Raw genomic sequence first — 20,924 nt, 5'->3', positions numbered from 1 at the left:
TGGCGACGCAAAACCTAAAGGAGAGCGACTCCCCGTTGAGTTCTGGCGATACGGGGTACAATTATCCTCCGGTGTGTGAGTGTGCCACGGGCAAAGAGTGTCGTTTAAGAGCTGCGCTGGACTCTATGTTTAAAGATCATTTTAGAGGCCAAATGGTTGGCTTGATGCACAGGATCATCGACGCTGCGAGTGATATGAAAAAAGATTGTGCGCAGGATACCAAACGTGTGACAAATCTCAAAAATGAAATGGACGTCGTAAGAGGCTTGACAAAGCCATGGCCTGATGTAACGCCCATGTTTTTTAACGGCAAAGAGCCGAACGGCGTAATCCTCAGAAAAGTTCTGGATGTGTTGCGTGGATGTTGTGCCGAATTCGAAATCACAGAAATACTCACTATATGGACATTCGTAACGGATCTCTGTGTGTCACTGGTGTCAAAAAATGCAAAAACTGACGTTGGTGAATTAGTTGAAAGTCTGGTCAACTATACCCTGGAGCAAAACATGATAGCCTGCAGAGATTTTCTATTCTGGTTAGACCATCTGTAAATGTCTTTCACTCAAATTTCTTCTTCAATGTATGAAAGTATAATGTTGAAATAAAATTCTGGTAAAAATGTCTGAGCTCATAATATTTAGAATAATTCAATATTTCAATATTTGTTTTCTGCATTTTATGTGCATGCATGTGCAACCATTTACATTCCAGACACACCCTGTGGTCCCATTTTTATGTCTTCATCCTTTTCCCCGCTTCACAACGAAGCCATCCTCTTTCCACCCCTGCGACACCCGTAACGTCGACCACCACGGCATCCGTTTCAGGCCAAACGGAGGAGTTTACTTAAACATGGATATGTCTCACCAGCAACCTCCGGCTTGTCACAATCCTGGCATGCGTCGGGAACAGGAACGCCTTGACACCTTTCAGAATTGGACTCTTGCACCAGTAAGTCCGGCCGAGCTTGCCAAAAGTGGTTTCTACTACCTTGGTCAGGGCGACAGAGTGGCTTGCTTCAGTTGTGGAGGCCAGCTTAGCAACTGGGAACTGGGAGATTGTGCAGTATCAGAGCACCAGAGACATTACCCCAACTGCCCCTTCGTTCGGGGTGACCGTGCAGATAATGTACCTTTATCTATCCTTTTCAATGTATCGGCAATGCAACGGTGTGAAGAAAGGTCGCTCACATTTGTCTACTGGCCCTCAAGAATAACTGTTCGACCAGACCAATTGGCTAAGGCTGGTTTTTACTATGTTGGTCGTAATGATGACGTGAAGTGCTTTTCTTGCGATGGTGGACTCAGATGTTGGGAGTCTGGTGATGATCCATGGGTAGAACATGCCAAGTGGTTTCCAAGATGTGAATACGTGCTGCAAGAAAAGGGCCAAGAGTTTGTTCATCAGATTCAAGCAAGATTTCCAAGACTATTGACTAATGGAGACACGAGAGAATGTGTTGATCCAGCTGTGGGTCCTGGAGAAGACCGTTCAGAAGATGCGGCGGTGGAGTCTGCTTTAGAGATGGAATTTGAGAGTGGCCTGACGGCCCAGACAAATGAAGCAGCATCCCCGAGTCAAGATCTTTCAGACTTGTCTATGGAGGAACAGTTAAGAAGACTTCAAGAGGAGCGCACATGCAAAGTTTGCATGGATAAGGAAGTGAACATTGTCTTCATCCCCTGTGGTCACCTAGTTGTGTGCAAAGAATGTGCACCTTCTCTGCGCAAGTGCCCCATATGTAGAGGCTTGGTCAAAGGCGCCGTCCGTACTTTCCTATCATAAAGTTTTCCTATCATTTGGATTTGCAAATTTACATTTAACTTGATGAATAAACACAAAGGACAAGTTTATTATTTTCACTCGATCCAGTGACAACATTTTTGGATTTACAAACATTTAGAAAGTAGTTAGGATGTGCATGCTTTAAGTTAATGTTTTTTAAGAATAATTTTGCGTAGGCTTTAAGTTCATTTAACTATTAAGAGGTTATTTGAAAAGTAAGTTAGTTGAAATTAAAATGTGATATCCATATCGCGTTAAACACATCATTACTGTGTTTAATAGATTCAATAGTGATCAAGCACCCGCTGAGTTTTTCTTCAAACAAAAGTAATTTTGTTGTATGCACAGATTTTGAGGGTCGCTTATAGAAACAGGCGTCCTTGTCTTTAAAAACATAGAACCAGAGATATAATTAAAAATATTAAAATATACATTTTAGCGCTATTTACGGTATAATGTAAATGTCTCTCGTATCAAATCAAGACTCTAATCAAGATACAAATCATGCGAATACCGTCGTGTATGAACAAAGAGATATATAAATAGATAAAGAGATAAAGAAAACGCCATACAAAAACATCACAACCGGCAGTATGGTAAGTGTTACGCTGACGATGTTAAACAATTTTAAAACAGGGTGTTTCAGAAGAAATGCAAACAAAATCTTTTGCTCTTGTTTCAGAGTCGGTACGCTCCTGTGAAAACTATGTGAACTTTGATGAGGCCGAGAACAATAGCGCTTTTATTTAACAATTATTTTCAATAATATTGAAAAACGGTTCAATAACAATGTTCAATATAAACAAGAATCTGACCGATGACTGTTAGATAGATGATTTATCTAACGAATGAAATGAACGATATGTTAAAACATGTCGGCATTATGCAGAATAAAAAGAAGATCATAAAACTCTGGTGTCAAAGTGTGGATGGAATAAAAAAATGAATCAATTTACGTAAAAATACCACTTGTCAACCGTAATTCATTAGCTTAACTGTGTAATAGTTAAACGAGTTATAGCGTAATAGGTAACAGAAAAACAGCCATACTCATCTTTCACGTCGATGTTTCGTAGGCATCGCAGAAAGATTTAGTCATTTTTTTTTAGTCATATTTTTTGTTTTCTTTTTTTTTATAAAACAAAAAAGAACCGGTTAAAGGCCTATCGTGTAGAAGGACCTATAATGTATAGGATACTTTCCTAACATGTTTGACCACGCTCTATGTACTTTTTGCAAACTGTACAAAAAGAAACAAGATGTTAATGACAGACATTCAAAACGGATCACTATAGTGGCTTTTCTGTATTTGTTTTAAATGGCTCATGATGATGCATTTACTTTTAACCCAGTTGACCTCTAGAACTTACTTTTCGTGTTAATACTTTGTGTGATTCGTATTTGTGTGATTGATATCAATTTAGTCAAACTATCGCTTAAATTCTTAAGCGTAATTTATTTCTATAAACGTCTTCACCTAAAACACAGTCCAACGTACAACATGTGAAACAGTGTCGCCTGCTATCTGAACAAGATGACTAAAATAGCGGAGTAATAAACTTTTGTGTATTTATTTGTGTATCACAAATTCTTAGTGATTTGGTCTTTTTGAATCTTACATGGACACGTGTGATTCCAAAGATGATGTTTTAAAGTTATAGAGTCTGGAACTTTGTATCACTACGGTGTGACAAAATACAGCCAAAGATTTAAGCACAACTACTTACATACATAGGAGAATATCTAACTGTAGATTGTGAACATTCCATTATCTGTTTATTTGGGGTCAGATGTTAGTTAAAAGATAAAGGTATTAGTTAATAACAAAAACTTTAAATCACCATAATCAATAAAATATGGTTAAATTACAGTTTGAAAATGTTTATTTACAACGTTGTTCGTCGTGAGTGAGATGTTAGAGAAATCTGGTTGCACTACGCCTAAAACTTAATCATCAACATCTAAACTAAACATTATCATGGTGAAAAATGTTTTTTCTTAAAAATTATCTTGTTTAATCGTGTATTCATATTTATCAGGTTGATATTTAGAAATAAGCAAAAAATAAATTTATAAAACAAAAAGAACCGGTTAATGGCCTTGTGTCAGAACACAACAGGTTATTCAAACTTTGAAAAGTGTCATACAGTATTTGATTTTGGGTGAAAATCTGGAAAACTACCTTACACATGCAGTGTTTTCGCCAACGGGCCTAAACCGTTGACCCCTGAAGTTCTGACTTCTGAAGGTCTCTCATGTGTAGATTGAAAAAATGGTATTGTATTAGCTAAAATCATTGTCTTTATTCATAAATATGTCCTCATGGGTGTAAAATGATCTGTGCCAATGATCTGATTTTAAGAAAGATAATTTCTTATATTTTATTTACATGGGGCGGGTAAGTCCAAGGAGGCTTCCGTGTTGTTCCGCCATCTTGAAACACTATAATACCAGAGAGGTACAAAAAGCACTAGCAGGTATCATCATCAACACTACTATAGTCAACAACCAAATTATGACTTAAAAAACGTTTTACATTAAAAAGGCGTCATTGACAAAAATTGTAATTCTGACATAAAAAATTTAAATTATGACTATGCGTCATGATAATGAGATGAAAAGTTGAAATGATGACATAAATGATTCAATATAATTGTATTTGTGAAAATGATTCAGTACCGAATCTTCAAGAAACTGCTTGTTTCAGCAGTTCGTGTAGGCCCCTAAGACTGTGAATAACTAAAAATGATCATTGATGAACTTGAATAACTTGAATTTTGTTGGCAATGTAAAAAATTGTCTTCCCATACCGGGAGTCGAACCCGGGCAGCCTGGATGAAAACCAGGAATCCTAACCGCTAGACCATATGGGAGACGTTGATATTTCCCGCGGCACATTTGAAAGGCTGCACTGCACGGTACAATATAATGCTGGATCATAGTTATGCCGAGCCACAGGAGAAGTTTTAATTAAATTCAAATTTTATTTATCGGTATGTAAATAAATATCGGGATAGCTTTCCCAGGTGGAAAGAGGGACGCAGTAGACACCTGCTTTCTTCTCGACGGGTAAGTCAAAGGTACGGTCTAAATGACAAGCTTGGTTAATCATTATATAGAACGGTAGAACATGTACGGTAGAACATGTAACAAGTACATCATAACGGTAGAACATGTACAATTAAACTCGATGAAGCGCTATCAGAAGACATGTTGTCATAGATTCTTGACACATTTACCAAAGTTGAAAAAGCGATTAGATGGGAGAACCGCTAGAGAGCACTATTCGTTTAAATGCAAAATAGAATTTCACCGCAAGATGGGAATCTTTTTAAATCTTTAACAAAAAGGCCTGCAAAATCGAGGAGGTCAAAGGGTATGCTTCCTGCTATAGCTCCCCTCCAAAGTCGGTTCATACGGCCACCATCAACAAATGCTAACATTTTAAACTTCTACATGTATTTTGAGTAGATGGCCGGTGGTATATTCTCAGTAAAGGGTTTCACCCTAGTTCGGGAGATACGAGTAAAAATGATCTTATACGATCTTATACTTATACTTTGAATTAAGACGATGTGTGATTTTTACTTTGATTTTCCAAATGATACAACTTTGTCTAAATAAGAGCAATGTAAAGTCCTAGGATTTCTTAAAAAACATTGTGACAAACTTTGACAACATGTTTCATGTTGTATGTTGTATGTAACAATCTAAAGTTTTTGGACAGACGCTGCTTAGTTACAATAATACATAAATCTTCTAAGAAGATAAATAGAAGATATGATTTTAATAAAACTTTAAAGATTTGATTTAAACTTTTAAATGAAATTAGTGTAAACTCTGGATGTACTCTGGAAAGGCGTTAGCAGACTAGATTTACTGCGACATTGTCCGCCGAGACTCATCTGGTTTGTTGCCCTATATCCTGAAGCTTCAGGTCACACTGTAGTTTATCTCTGAAGGGTCTGGGGCTGATATGTTTATGACAACTTAAACTATTTGCTTTTTTGGATCGTTTTTATCATTGCATAAAGAACTACTTCGCCTCTCTGGAAATGTAAGGTGTTTTTATTTAGCTAAAACTTTGTTTACATTTTATTAAATTATTTATTTTTATTTCATTTTGAAAATGTAGTTTTCTGTGATGGTCGTGTTTAGGTGTGCGGGATAGCTATGGAAAGCCATAAAAATTGAAACCCCCACATGGACAAAAAATGCTGATTGAATCTTTTTCATATAAATGAGATTTAAGACGACCAAGTACAGTTTTTGAACAGACATTGTTTAATAACAATTATACTTTAGGTCACCGTTAAGCAAAAAAATAATTTATATCATACATAAGTACAGATAAATAGAAGATGAGTATGTATTGAAACTTTAAAGATTTAATTTAATCAATCTTTTAAAATATCTAATGCAAACTTTTTAAGGTTATACTTTTAAATGAGAGAGAGAACCACTCTGTTATTTTGTATTATATTATATTATATAAAAGGATAGAATATAAAGAATATAATGTTTTATGTAAGATGGATTTTATTACTTTTGTTTATCTAAAACAATTGGTTTCAGCAGATATTTTTTTATATACTTATAAAGAACAGAATGTTTTTTAACTTTAGTTAGTGTGAGATAGACTTCACAGTGTCACTGTTACCTCTGGAAATGGAAGGAGGGGATGTCAGAATGCAGCATAGACACACAGACACACGCGCGCCCCCGTCGGCCTGCTGACAGACACGAGCGAGGGCCTCTGTTTGAGAGACTTTTTTATTAAGACTTTTAATAATGTATTGAATTTAATTTAAAAACATGTTATAAAGATATCATTTAAACTTTGAAATAAATTTAGCCCTAACACAATGTCTCATTCTGATCGCTGAATAAACCCTAGGAGTCAGAGACGCTGGTGTGAGAGAGAACCACTCTGTGATTTATAGCTCTCAACAGCTTCTTGAACACATAAGTTCAAAAGTCGTAACTCTCTAAACATGTGAGATGAATTTTATTCTTTTTACAAGCATTTCAGTAGATTTCTAGCAAGGTATTTATTTTATATTATTTTTGTGAAATTTAAAACATTATTATCACTTTCACCGTGCTCAGGAATGGGAAGGAGCAGAGTCAGGAAAAAAACAGTCTTTTCTATTACAACTGCAATCTCATTCATAGGATGTATGGACATCTATATGTTATGAAACAAATATTTTTTAAAAAGATATCATTTAAACTTTGAAATCAATTTAGCCCCAACACAGCATTCAAAATGCCTCATCCCATCACTGAATACAACCCTCTGAGTCAGAGACGCTGGTGTGAGAGAGAACCACTCTGTGATTTATGTCTCTTAAGACCTTCTTGAACATGTAACTCTAAACATGTAAGATGAATTTTATTCTTTTTACAAGCATTTCAGTATATTTTTGTAATATATTTATATTATGTTATTTGTGAAATATAAAACATTATTCTCACTTTAAATGAGATATACTTTACTGGCTTTACACTTTCACTGGGCTCAGGAATGTGGAGTGGGGTCCTGTTTCATATGTCAGAGCACACACACACACACACACACACACACACACACACACACACACACACACACACAGACACGTGTGTTTTACTTTTGACGCACATACATTAGAGGCGTGCTCCCTATGTTTTGAGACGGTGCTTTGAGAGACATTCAGGAATGACTATGTGAATTCAGTTGTGTAAAACAATTTTGAATCCATTCATACATTACATTTTTGTGGACATCAATGGTATACTTCAACTTTCTAAAATAAGGTAAGATGATTTTATTTATTCAGCTGAATGAATTGGTTTTAGTAAGGTTTTTATTTTAAAAAGAACAGAATATTTTTTTCAACCTTAGTAAAATTATTTTATTTTATATTATACACTTTTAAAGGTATGTTTTTCAACTTTTGTTAGTGCGAGATTGGTATGCAAAGGAGGGGGTCAGAGCTCAGACGGAGAAGGGGCGCGCATGCAGGCACGCGCACGGCTCCCTATGTTTTGAGACAGGGGTAAGCTCATTCAGGAAGAAAGTCTTTTTGTATTTCCACTTTTAATAATTCATTGATTTTAAAAGCATTATTACAACTTTAAAACATTTTTAAACTTTGAAATAATTTCAGCCCCTGATATCTTGATCACTGAAGTCAGAGAGCGTCCAGACTTACAAACATGTAAGAAGATTTTTATTTTTATTTTATATTCTTTTAAAAAGAACAGAATATTTTTTTTCAACCTTAGGTTAATTATTTTTGTGGACATGAATGGTATGGACATTGATGAGTTAATTTTAACTCAGTCATTTTTTATTCATCTAAAACTAAAACAATTGGATCAATAAGATATTTATATTATACTTTTAAAGGCATGTTTTCAACTTTTGTTAGTGTGAGATTCACTTGACAGTTACACTGTAAGGAGGGGGGTCAGAGCTCGCAGGAAGAGGACGCGCGCATAGACACACAGACACGCGCGCGCTCCTTATGTTTTGAGACAGGGTGAGGTCATTCAGGAAAGGAGTATTTTTACCACTTTTAATAATTTAACAACTCTATTACAACTTTTAATAATGTATTAAATTTAAAACATTTTTAAACTTTGAAATAATTTCAGCCCCTGATATCTTGATCACTGAAGTCAGAGACCGTCCAGACTTACAAACATGTATACAAACATATATTGTGTAAGCATTTCATTTTATACTTTTTAGTAAGATATATTGTGTAAGCATTTCATTATATACTTTTAAAAAGGATAGAATGTTTTTTTTTCAAGCTTAGATTATATAATTTATATTATATAAATTATATAAAGGATAGAATATAAAGGATAGAATATTTTATACACTTTTATTCAGCTAAAACTACTGGTTTTAGTAAGCTTTTAAAGGTATGTTTTTCAACCTTAGTTAAATTGCTTTAGTATATTATATAAATTATATAAAGGATAGAATATAAAGAATGGTATGTTTTCAACTTTATGTTAATTGTTTTTAGATTATATCATTTATATTATATAAATTATATAAAGGATAGAATGTTTTTGTGTGGCATACGCTTCACAGTTTCACAGTGACCGAACAGCACATGTTCAGATGTCAGTGCCCGATGCTCTGGAATGCAAGGGTGGGAGGGAGTGTCTGTGACACATGTCCTATATAACACACACACATACATCCGTACAACATGACACCATATAACCCTTCTTCACACACACACACACATATGACACAAAGCTTGTTGTCTGTCACACACACACACACACATCCGTATAACATGACACCGGCTGTTTGAAGCCGTCAAAACTATCCGTCAAAACTATCCTTCAAAACTATCCGGCAAAACAACATCTGTTTTATTTCCTTCCGTCAAAACTATCCTTCAAAACTATGATTTAGGACTAACTAGGTTTAAAACGGATTAAGCACCTGTCATACAACATGATCGATGCAGGGAGAGGTCAATAGGTTAATCCCATAACCCCTTTCGGGAAGTACAACCCATCAATCATAAAAGGTCACAGGAAGTTCAACCTGTCACAAAGGTCAAAGGTCAAAGTCATTAATCATTTTGACACAATGTACCCCATATATACTACATACCTGTGAGGATATATAATATCTCTGAGACGCGATTTAGAGTTGGACTGGATCAAGATAGAGCAGAAACTGGCCTCACCATTTCATCCCATTAGCAAAAAAAAAAAAAAAAAAAAAAAATCATCCCATTAGCATAATTTCACAATGTTATTGTAGCAGGGTGAAGTGTCTGTGTTGATTATTGGCCAGTGTCATGTGAAAACATTGAACCTATCGGCAGTCTGGTGTCATGGTATAAAATGGGGAGGTTTTTGCCACTTGCGAATGCGATGCGTTGACACCCGTACCGCCCCTTTACGGAGGCCGCCATTTATGAATGGGAGAGTAGGAAGTGCTGTCTCGGCTCTGTGCGGCCGTGCACAGGCTGCCCCGGGTTTTGAGTTCTTTGACGAGCAACCGGCGGCATGTTGAGGCCAGCGAACACGTATAGTGCTGCGCTGAGAACGTTTCCGATTTGAGTGACGAGAGCAAGGGTTTCACCTCTATATTGCGGGAAGAGATGCGCGTCTGTTGACGTAACGCACTGCTGTCTTGCCTGAGCAGTTTTGTCGTCTTTTCGTTGGAGCGAACTTGAACTTGCATAACAGCGAGCTGGGACGATTGCTCGCCGCAGCGTGCGAGTGCGTGGCTGTTTCCTCGCTGACTTGTTCTGCTCTGAGTGTGTGTGCGGCCGACCGTGGCATGTTTGTTTCATTTTGATTTGTCTATTGGTTTGCTTCAAATTGTAATTTAGATTTCTTTATTTTTGGGGCTGGTTTTTGACGAAGAAAGTGTATCGAGGAGGGGTTTAGCTGCTGTTTAAGGGGTTCACATTGAGTGCTGTGCTTGAGTGACTTGACTTCAACAGAGTGTGTGTCTGTGGATATTAAGTGTGTTGTGTGAATTGAGGGTCACAGCAGGCCATCTCCCTCCTAATTAAGCTTTCTTGTGTATTTGTATTAGTGTATTTAGTATTTTTTTATTTTAAAGTTTTGTAAAGTGTTTGTTTTCTTTTTCTTTTTGATATGTGAATATTGAGCCCTTGTTAATGTATTGATGATTTTAACTTTTGTATTTGAATAAAACTGCCTCATCATTGATATTCCCTGGCCTATGTCTCTCTGCTCACCCATTTCTTTTGGTAACGAACCTGTGCGCTCCCTGAGTTGGGGCTGATAGTTCCCGGTATATACCGGGTGGCGTAGTCGAACGTTATATAATTGTTTCATACAGTTCCCTCAAGTACCTGACGCCACTGTCTACATTATGAAGCTAAATGAGACTCAAATAGATATATGTTTGGAGCAAAATTCATAAAGTGTGCACTGTGCAGGACAGCACATTATAAACAGTCATATGCATCATTGTGGAATAACCCTGAATATGTACAGGTAAAGCAGGGTGTTCTGGAAACAATGGCAGCTGAAAGGGGAAACTGTAATTGGGGATCTGTATGAGAATGAAATGTAATATCATACTCTGAATTGGTGAAAAAATATATATTGGGGGCCAAGGAAACTTTTGGAAGTATCTGCAGATTAGACACTGTGTCAAGAACTCATTGAATGCAAGTATTGAATGATAATAACCCTGTTTATGCCTATATGTGAAGCTCACACTGCTTCTATGTGTTACACATCAATGCTTAGTGTAACTGCAGACCTGTAATAACCTGAAAACAATATGGCAGAAGGATTTGGGAATTATTATCCATAAAAATGACCGTCTATGTATTTATTATGTCTCCGGGATTTTGTATTATTTATTATTGCAAGATAAGAAACAGCACTGCATTTAATACATTGACATAAAATGAAAAGGAAAAAGAAAGGGAAAAAAAAAATACAGAGAAATAACAATTGCACCTCAACCATTACGAAAAAATATCATACATTCTTAAGAAACTTGTTGTTCTTATTGTTATCAATGATTTTAAGAGATAAGGAGATGTCAGAGATATAAAATAGGCAAAGTGTTGAGAAATTTGTTTTTGTGAATAAACATTTTACAATGCAACACAACAAAATTAGCATCAAGATCACTAGCATATAGTCACTCCAAGAAAAAAGAAATATATCTTTCAATGGAAAGTTTCATATTTTGTATTATATTTTATAAAAGGGGAACGATAATAACTCAAGTTCTCCCAAAGAGATTTAACCTGATTTTAATATAACAAAAGAAGTTTCTATATCAGCTTTGCAAAATACACGTTAGAAAGGTCAACAAAAGTAGAGTTGGATAGACATGTAGAATCTTGAAGACGAGGGAATAACCACATCAGTTTTGAGCATTTTGCAAAAAAATGTATCAAGTTTACTGTTTTAGAGAGCGTTTACTCTAGTTTTGTAATTATTTTTATTTAAAAATTGTTTAATTGATTTATTTAATCTAGTTGAAATCTAGTTTATCTTGACAATGGGTTTGTATTGATGTTTTAGTGTAATCAGTAAAGTCAGTGTCCTTCAGTGAACCTGCAATAATGCTGAACAAGTTCATAAGTCTGTAAGTCTGTTTACTCATGATGAGTCTGGTTTTAGACATTAACTGTCTATCTGTGAGTGTCATTTTTCGTGTGTGGAAAAGGAGCCAATTAAACTAAACTAAACTAAACTAGTCAATATACATCTTGAAACATTATTGTCATTGTTTTGTTCTGCCAGCTGTTTGATTTGTTCTTCCTCTTTTGAGGGGAGAAAGAGGAAGAAGGGCGGAGCATTGAAAGTTTCCTGTTGTTCTTTTTTATTCATTTTCAATGATTTAGACATTGTTTGCCTTTTATTTATATTTTACAAAAATAGTTTAAAACTAAATAGAATATGTTAGTTCCGTATGTTAAGCATAATTTAGTTTATATCGTCGCACTTTAAAGGAGAACTCGGCAACTCTAGCCATAGATATCATATAAAGGCTAGATGGCTCGTCCGCGCTGCTGGCCAATGGAGCTCGACATCCGCACACGGCGGCCATCTTACGACAGGGTGCTCGCTCACTCATAACATGGTGCATGTACTTTTAAATAACCATAACTTGCTCAATTTTCTACCGATTTTCAAACGGTTTGGTTTGTTATAAACGTCAGAGATGTAGCTATTATACTGCATCAGTGTTGGGGCTAGTTACTCAAAAAAGTAATATATTACATATTACATATTACTCTCAAAAATAGTAATGCCTTACTTTACTTTATTACTCCCTGGAGAAAGTAACTAGTTATATTACTAGTTACATTTTTTTTTCTTAATTACTCTATAATTGCCTGAGATGCATCAGATGGAGGGAGAACATACAAAGGAGGAGTGTTCTTTAGGGTCTTTATTACGCCAACAACAGACTGGCACTGTCTAGCACAAATAACTACAAACAACTGTACTTGTACTTGCCGTTGTTGACGCTTTCATTTTTCCCCATCTGTCCCAATAATATCTGTCTGCAGAGCCGCAGAGCCACAGTTTCACCCCAGCAGTTTTACCCGCGCATGCGCAGTTTCAGGTTGTAATTCAAGCCCTATAAATAGTCATTTATAAGCAAAATTGTCTATAAAACACAACCGGTCTTCCGACCTTTTACTATATGCGCGAGGGAGAGAGAGCAATACAGCGCTCGTGTTGTTTGAAGGCGGAGAGAGTTAACGGGCTGCGCGCGCGTCCGTACTTTGTAACGCGTTACACCCAACACTGTATATTCCCACATAACTATTTTAAGAATGTGGCTTCCGCAGCGTTGCCCTCCCTCAGATCGGGCACGCTTCCCAGTGTTATCCAATAATCTCACAGTATGGGTTATCACGGAACAACAGTGACAGATACACTCTGTGTAAGCCCTCTCATATCGTCCTTCCAGGCAAAAAGTTGTGGAGACTTACACAGGGTGCTGGATGGGGTGCGGCAGCTGTGGCGCTTTGGTAGGAATTCCTATCTGTCGGTCACGACGTACGTCTAGAGTGACCGACCGATAAGGGAACGTCTTGGTTACATATGGTAACCCTCGTTCCCTGAGGGAGGGAACGGAGATGTACGTCCCGTCGCCACATCTGCTGCGACCCGCCGGGGCGACCAGCTTTTCAGGCTTGGCTCCTCAGCAAAAAACTGATGTGCAATCGCACCAGCTGCTCATTAAATACCCGCGCTGCGAGGCTGCACAGCTGATGCAAATGATTGCACGCCAATATGCATTGGCTCGTTTAGTTTCACTGGAAGTAGATTGGCCTCTCTAGCGAGATTCCTATCTGTCGGTCATGACGTACATCTCCGTTCCCTCCCTCAGGGAATGAGGGTTACCATATGTAACCGAGACGTTTTTCAATTACTGAAAAATTGACATTTTCAGAGTTGTAAGAGCATGAGTTGCTTTAAAGGAGTCATGACCTGCAATTTTCACTTTTCCACGAGAATCAATGTATGTTATGATTGCCTAACGATTATACACTGGCCGGGAAGCCGATATTTAAAAGTCAAGCGTTCGTTTACCCCAGGGTTCATAAACCAGCGCGCGTGCACGCGCACTCAAATACGAGATTTTGATTTCAGCTCCGACTTGACGTCATGACGGGGCAGGATATACCATATATGTACACCGCAGACCTGCCGCAGGAAGTGTGCCCTGGCGCCCCTCCTCCCCTCATATTCAGTCGAGAAAGAAGCAGAAACGTAGTGCACACTGAGTTGCTCTGTTGTTGACTGCCAGAATCAACATGTAAATGTGTTTTCTCTCCCAAGAACGGACCAAGCTGTCAGGGACCAGTGGATTAAATTCATTTTTAATGACGCGGTTCCTACAACCCTTCCCACTGGCTTAACATTATGTGTCTGTGCTAACTAAACATTTTACGCCGGAATCCTTCACAAATTTGAGGCAATATCAGGCGAAGTTGGCCTCGAAGCTCGGGAAAAAGGGGCCATTTTCAACAATCAGACACTTGCCTGCAATTGAAACAGTAAGAATGTGTTTTTATTGCTCTACTCTGTGTAACAAACTGCAGCCAACTGGTAATGCGGCTATTGTATGCTAGCGGGAGTATTAGCTTCGAGCAGGGCCGGCCCGCGGCATAGGCGGAATAGGCAAATGCTAGGGGCGCCACTCATCCATAGGGGCGCCACAATGAGTGAACGAGTGAATTATTATTTTTTTTTTTAATATAATATTTTAAAACCATTAATTCGAAATACTACCAAATAAAGCAAAAAAAAAAAAAAAAAAAGTCAGGCTCTTCAATCTTCCCCCGCCCAGCGAGTGCTTGAAGTGCGTCAGAAACAGAGCGCGCGCGCGATAAGTTGGTAATTTACTGTGTAGCGTGCGCGACGCCGCATCCAATGTAGACAGCATTGCTTTTGTTAACACACAGCTCGTAGAAACGGGCCTGGCAGCTCGCGCCAGTTCTAGACACGGTGAAAGTTTCCTGATTGTGACGGATGGCCGAATTTACATGACACACATTATAAATGAGCAGTCTGCGATCATACAGTGCCAAAAAGAAGAGAAGAGAATAAAAGGGGATAAAGACAGAGGTAAAGTGATGTAGTGAATGAACAGTTTATATAATTGCATAGGACAGGAGTAAGATACTATAATTTCATGGCAGTTATTTTTACCTTAAACTTAATGTTAGCAGTTGTTCTGAGTTATCCAGAGTCCCCAGACTGTGTGATTTTGTAACAATCATGTCAGTTTTAAGACGCATTTTTTTAAATTAATGTTTTACTCTGCAGTTGTGCAGTTTTGGGGGGATACAGTACAGGCCAAAAGTTTGGAAACATTACTATTTTTTATGTTTTTGAAAGAAGTTTCTTCTGCTCATCAAGCCTGCATTTATTTGATCAAAAAACAGAAAAAAAATAATAATATTGTGATATATTATTACAATTTAAAATAGTTGGTTTTCAGTTTATTATACTTTATCATTTATTTATATGGTGCAAAGCTGAATTTTCAGCATCATTACTCCAGTCTTCAGTGTCACATAATCCTTTCGAAATCATTCTAATATTCTGATTTATTATGAGTGTTGGAAACAGTTCTGCTGCCTAATATAGCCTATTTGATTAATTAAATGTTAAAAAAGAACTGCATTTATTAAAAATAAAAATAAAAATATTTTCTAATTATATCAATCTTATTTACGATCACTTTTTATCAATTTAATACATCCTTGCTGAATAAAAGTATTGATTTATTTAAAAAAAAGAAAGAAAAAAATTACTGACCCCAAATTACTGACCAGTAGTGTATATTGTTGTTACAAAAGATTTCTATTTTTAAAACATTTTCTTCTTTTTTTTTTTTTTTTTTTTTATTCATCAAAGTATCCTAAAAAAGTATCACAGGTTATGAAAAAATATTAAGCAACAGAACTGTTTCCAACTTTGATAATTAATCATCATATTAGAATAATTTCTATAGACTGGAGTAATGATCCTGAAAATTCAGCTTTGCATCACAGAAATAAATGATCATTTAAAGTATAATAAACTGAAAACCATTTATTTAAAATTGTAATAATATATCACAATATATATATAAAAAAAAATTCTGTATTTTTTATCAAATAAATGCAGGCTTGATGAGCAGAAGAAACTTCTTTCAAAAACATTAAAAATAGTAATGTTTCCAAACTTTTGGCCTGTGCTGTATGGCATTTTTAAAATTTATTTGCCAAAATTAGTAATGATATTTATTTACAGGTTTATTCAAAATAGCAAAGTTCACAACTTCACATTAAATCTGTATTGTAAAACGTGCTATAAAAGATAATGGGGACTTGAATGTTAGATGTAATGCTCTTGGTATTTGTGTTTAGGCTGTAATGTGTTTGTGTGTGTGTGTGTATATATATATATATATATATATATATATATACTGTATATAGGCTAAATAATCATAAACACAATGACGGGGTGAAATGGGCTGTGATGCATGGGGCACCAGGTAAAATCTTGCCTAAGGCAGCAAATTGGTCAGGGCCGGCCCTGGCTTCGAGGTAAACATGGGGAATGGCTGCTAACGTTACTTTGCAAACAACAAATGACTGAGATCATCATGAATTCGGCTATTGTATATTGATTGCCTAACGCTTATATATGAGGCGCCGTCTAGTTTGTGTGTGTGTGTGTGTGTGTGTGTGTGTGTGTGTGTGTGTGTGTGTGTGTGTGTGTGTGTGTGCGTGCTCGCGTCTCATATGAGTATGTGCGTGGAGAGTTCATATACATGTATGTGTGACTACTTAGTATGTATGCAAGCGTGTTTCATATATGTGTGCGTGAATGAAGTTTGATTTAAGCCCTAAACGGCGCCTCATACTTATACACTGGCCGGGAAGCCGGTCGCGGCCGGGTCGGGTTCATTCATAATTTGCGCCATGATGTCATTTTGTAATGATATGCTAAAGCGTCACCTGCGGTGTCAACCCCCTCCTTCCTGCCACCAATCAACGCGCCCCTCATTTGCATTATTAAAATGACTGTCCACGACAGCCAAAATATCGCATCAGATCTCGCGAGACAATAATGCCTTCAGAAATAAGGGTCTGAGGAGCTCTGTGTTTATTTTTTTTTTCACTTTTCTTTTTTAGAAGGGCCTGAAAGACTATAATACAGCAGTAGGTATCCAAGGTAATACTAGGTCATGACTCCTTTAACATTGGAATTTTAGCATAATTTTCTTCAAATGCTCTACCCTGTAGACTGTAAGTATGTCATTAAAAGGCTGTTTGTATTCCTTTTACTCCAGTGTTCAACAACTCATTAACAGGGAATCACAAAATTAGATATTTCATTTTGTGATATATTGTTAATGATTCATTGAACACTGAACTCAATCAACAATATTTATTAGGACATGTGATGGATAACTTAAGAGACAGTAAAATGTTGTTGTTGTTGTTTTTAAGATGGATCACCTTCACAATGACTCTGACGGCAGTGATGACAGCGGTGCTTCAGATCACAGTAATGATCGTCATACTAATTTTAAATGTGAGTCTGTAAATTACCACATTATTTTTTTGTAATAACAGAAATCGAATGTCATGAATAAAATTAAAATAAGTCAAAAGTTATTTATTTTGTCTGCTATTCATTATTGAAATCTTTGAAAATGCTTACTATCAAATACAGGTGATGGGGATCGACCAAAGGGGAAGCGGTAAGATTTTCTTTGTTAATCTGTGTTAGCCAGATAAATAACACAAACTTGTTGTTGAATCAGCAAAAAAATAAAATAAAATAAACATCATACAAGATAAAGGAATGTGAAATGTTTAGCACTGAACTGGCCCAAAAGGCTGTTCTGTCAATCGGGCCAACACTCTTATACTGACCACGAGCCTATAACAATCCTTTATCAACCCCTATTATAATAAGTGAATAATTATAACTGATTGAAATCATAACATATAAATTCTAAATCAATTATCTTCTGTAGATCACGTCATGATGCCAAACTATTGAATCCAGGTCCTACAGCGCTTTATCGTCTGAACACTGAAAGAAAATATCTTGATGGGACTGGTAAAAAGGTCAGACAGTGGACATATGGAAGAAGAGACAGAAACAAGAAGAACAAAGTCATCCTGATGGTGGGAGAAACCGGCTCTGGGAAAACCACCATGATCAACACCATGATCAACTACTTACTGGGAGTGAAGTTTGAGGATCAAGAGTTTTATAAAATCACAGAAGAAGAAAAACATCAAGATCAGTCACAATCCCAGACACGCGAGATCACTGTTTATGAGGTGTTTGTTGAAGAAAACCCAACATCTCTGACCATCATTGACACTCCAGGATACGGAAGCACTGAAGGAGACGAGAAAGACAGAGAGATTGATGAGTATCTGACCAGATTATTTTCAGATAAGGATGATGGGATTCGTTATATTGATGCAGTGTGTTTTGTGATGAAGGCGTCTCAGAATCGTCTCTCTGGAAAAGAGCTTTACATATTTCACTCAGTTCTGTCTCTGTTTGGTAGAGATATAGAGAACAACATAGTGTTTCTACTCACACAGTCAGATGGAGGACCTCCAACAGATGCTCTCAATGCCATTGAGAAAGCAGAAATACCCTGCAGAAGAGACGAGAGAAGAAAACCTGTTCACTTCTTATTCAACAACCGACAGAAAGAAGAAAGAGATGAGCAGTACGAGCATATCTACAGATCAGCCTGGGAAATGGGAGAGAGAAGCGTGAATCAATTCTTCAAACTCCTGGAAGAAAAGAACAGAAAAAGTGTTGAGATGACATTAGATGTTCTGAAAGAGCGAAGACAACTTGAGGCCTGTGTCTCGAATCTGATAGAGCAAATCTTTGAGAAGGAGTTAAAAACTGAAGAACTGATTCAGATTCAGGAAGCCCTCAGACAGAACAGAGACAAGATTGAGAAAGGTGAAAACTTTGAGTTTACAGTCAAGAGAGTTTTCAAAGAAAAAGTCCCCATTAAAAATGAATCATGGAGAAACAAAAATGCAACCTACTGCTCCGTCTGTCAGGAAAACTGTCATGAGTGGGGCTGCTGGTGGGTCTCTCCCGATAATCTCTCAAAGTGTTCAGTCATGAAAAACAGCCACTGCACTGCTTGTACCAGGAAGTGTCATTACAGCAAACATGTCAAAGAGGACAAAAAATATGTGACAGAGACAAAACCAGTCACTATGACATTTGACGAGCTGAAAGCAGTAAAAAACAGTTTTGTCAAAAAAATACAGGAAAATACTAAAAAGGAACAAGAATGTAACATTGAAGAGTCTGATAATAAAACAGCATTGGAAGAAAAAGTGAACTGCGACCTGGAGAAGACTAAAGAAGAAAAGTCCGTCCTGCTCTGTGAAGCTTATACGGCCATCATGAGTCTGTGTAAGATCGCATTAAAAGCAGACAGCGCTTTCACTCTTCAACATCTGGATTTCCTGATTCCCAGACTGAAGGAGGAGGGAAAAGATGAATGGATGAAGAAGCTGGAGGATCTGAGGAAAGCTGGAGAAGAGCAGAAAAATAAGGGGGCTTTACATTATGTGATGAATTTAAGCTGGCAAAAATGGAACACAACTGTCATTGTCAGACATGTTAAAAAAAACATAAATGCAACAAACCTGAAAATGACAAGTTCTTTTAGAGCTGCATAATAATGGATAAACTGACAATCACAATTATTTTGATAAAAAAAATTCAAGATCACAATTATTAATAAAAAAAATTGTCATATAGAAATTTATTTTTATGTAATCACAAGTATTGTAAATTAACATAAGCACAAATCAAGAGAGTGTCAGCTTGCTTTATTTGCATGGTTTATTTGACCTAATCTAGTTTCCTGATGTATTATATCATTATGTATCATTTAAATTAACACTCTTCAAATTGTGACAACTACTAGACGCTTGCAAAAATTCCTAATATTAACTTTTAACTATTAATGGAATTAAGGTGGTATTATAGCTTAACAGGCTTCTTGGTGAAATAGTCTTATATTTGTATCAGTGGATGTGTATTCATCTGGAACTATTTTTAACCGTGATATCATGTTCCATGTTCACCATATTAGCTGTGTTTCCTTTCAAAGTTTTGAATTAAACTTATGTGCAAAATTAGAATATTACATTAAACATTTGCAAAAAAAGCACTGTTTCCATTCCATGTGTTCAAGCGAATACAATCGTCACTTCCTGGTAAAGTGCCACAAAGTATCAATAATATAGTTGAAAGATGCTGCAATCAGGACACACTGTTGTTTTTTTCCTACATAATAAATGACTTCGCCTCAAAGTGCACAGAAGAAACTCTATAACAAACGCTGTCATGTTATCTTCTGTTTGGATACCTAATGTTTGTGAACGCAATTGTGTCATCAAAATTTTAAAGTGGATTGTGCCATGTCATGTGTAAGCATGACATATACATTCCATTTTTAAAGCTTAAGCAACATGTTTATCTACCTTACAAGGAAGTTGTAAAGTCCCTCAGTGGTGTATATAAACTCCATCTTACTGTACTGCATATGGCAGAGAAAGACGGAAACACATAGACCTGGCATAAATACAACATATTCTAAAGTTTTTCTCCTGACATATAATAATAAAGATTTTTCTTGGCAAGATAACTGGTGTCCGGTCCCGTGAATCAAATAATAACGGGGAAAAGCATGATTTTCAAATCTACAGTGCACAATTATAATATTACATAAAATATTAGCAAATAAAGCATTGTTTCCATCCAATGTGTTCAAGTCAAGTTCTATTTATAGAGCACAAGTTTAACACAACCGTAGTTGATCCAAAGTGCTTTACAGTACAATAAAATAAATCAATAAAAGAATAAAATAAAGAGAAAAGTAGTAGGAAAAAAAGGAGATAAAAATCAAGTATCAAAATCATTCAGTGTATATACATACATGCATAACGTAGAACACCGACTAATTTAAAACCCATCAGTGAAGATAATACAATCGTAATATAATTCAAGAGAATACAATCATCACTTCCTGGTAAAGTGCCACAAAGTATCAATAATAAAATTGAAAGATGCTGCAACCAGGAAAGACTGTT

The 20,924-nt window shown here is 36.5% G+C and overlaps 2 protein-coding genes across 2 annotated transcripts; both read left to right on the top strand.

The window, feature by feature from the left end:
- Nucleotides 1–852: 852 nt before the first annotated feature.
- On the top strand, nt 853–1,785 carry LOC311292422 (putative inhibitor of apoptosis; the record flags this gene model as incomplete). The annotated part of the gene is made up of 1 exon (XM_084412090.1): nt 853–1,785. The coding sequence occupies one exon, from the start codon at nt 853–855 to the stop codon at nt 1,783–1,785; it is 933 nt and encodes a 310-aa protein (XP_084268216.1).
- Nucleotides 1,786–7,544: 5,759 nt separating this feature from the next.
- Nucleotides 7,545–19,629, top strand: LOC311292544 (uncharacterized protein). The gene is made up of 4 exons (XM_084412268.1): nt 7,545–7,581; nt 17,274–17,358; nt 17,500–17,527; nt 17,807–19,629. The coding sequence occupies exons 2-4, from the start codon at nt 17,274–17,276 to the stop codon at nt 19,503–19,505; spliced, it is 1,812 nt and encodes a 603-aa protein (XP_084268394.1). The 5' UTR covers nt 7,545–7,581; the 3' UTR covers nt 19,506–19,629.
- Nucleotides 19,630–20,924: the final 1,295 nt, after the last annotated feature.

Source organism: Rutilus rutilus, assembly GCF_951802725.1.
Source record: "Rutilus rutilus genome assembly, chromosome: 6".
NCBI classification, from domain to species: Eukaryota; Metazoa; Chordata; class Actinopteri; order Cypriniformes; family Leuciscidae; genus Rutilus; species Rutilus rutilus.
The sequence above is the reverse complement of the archived record's forward strand: the minus strand, read 5'-3'. Positions and strand labels throughout refer to the sequence as shown.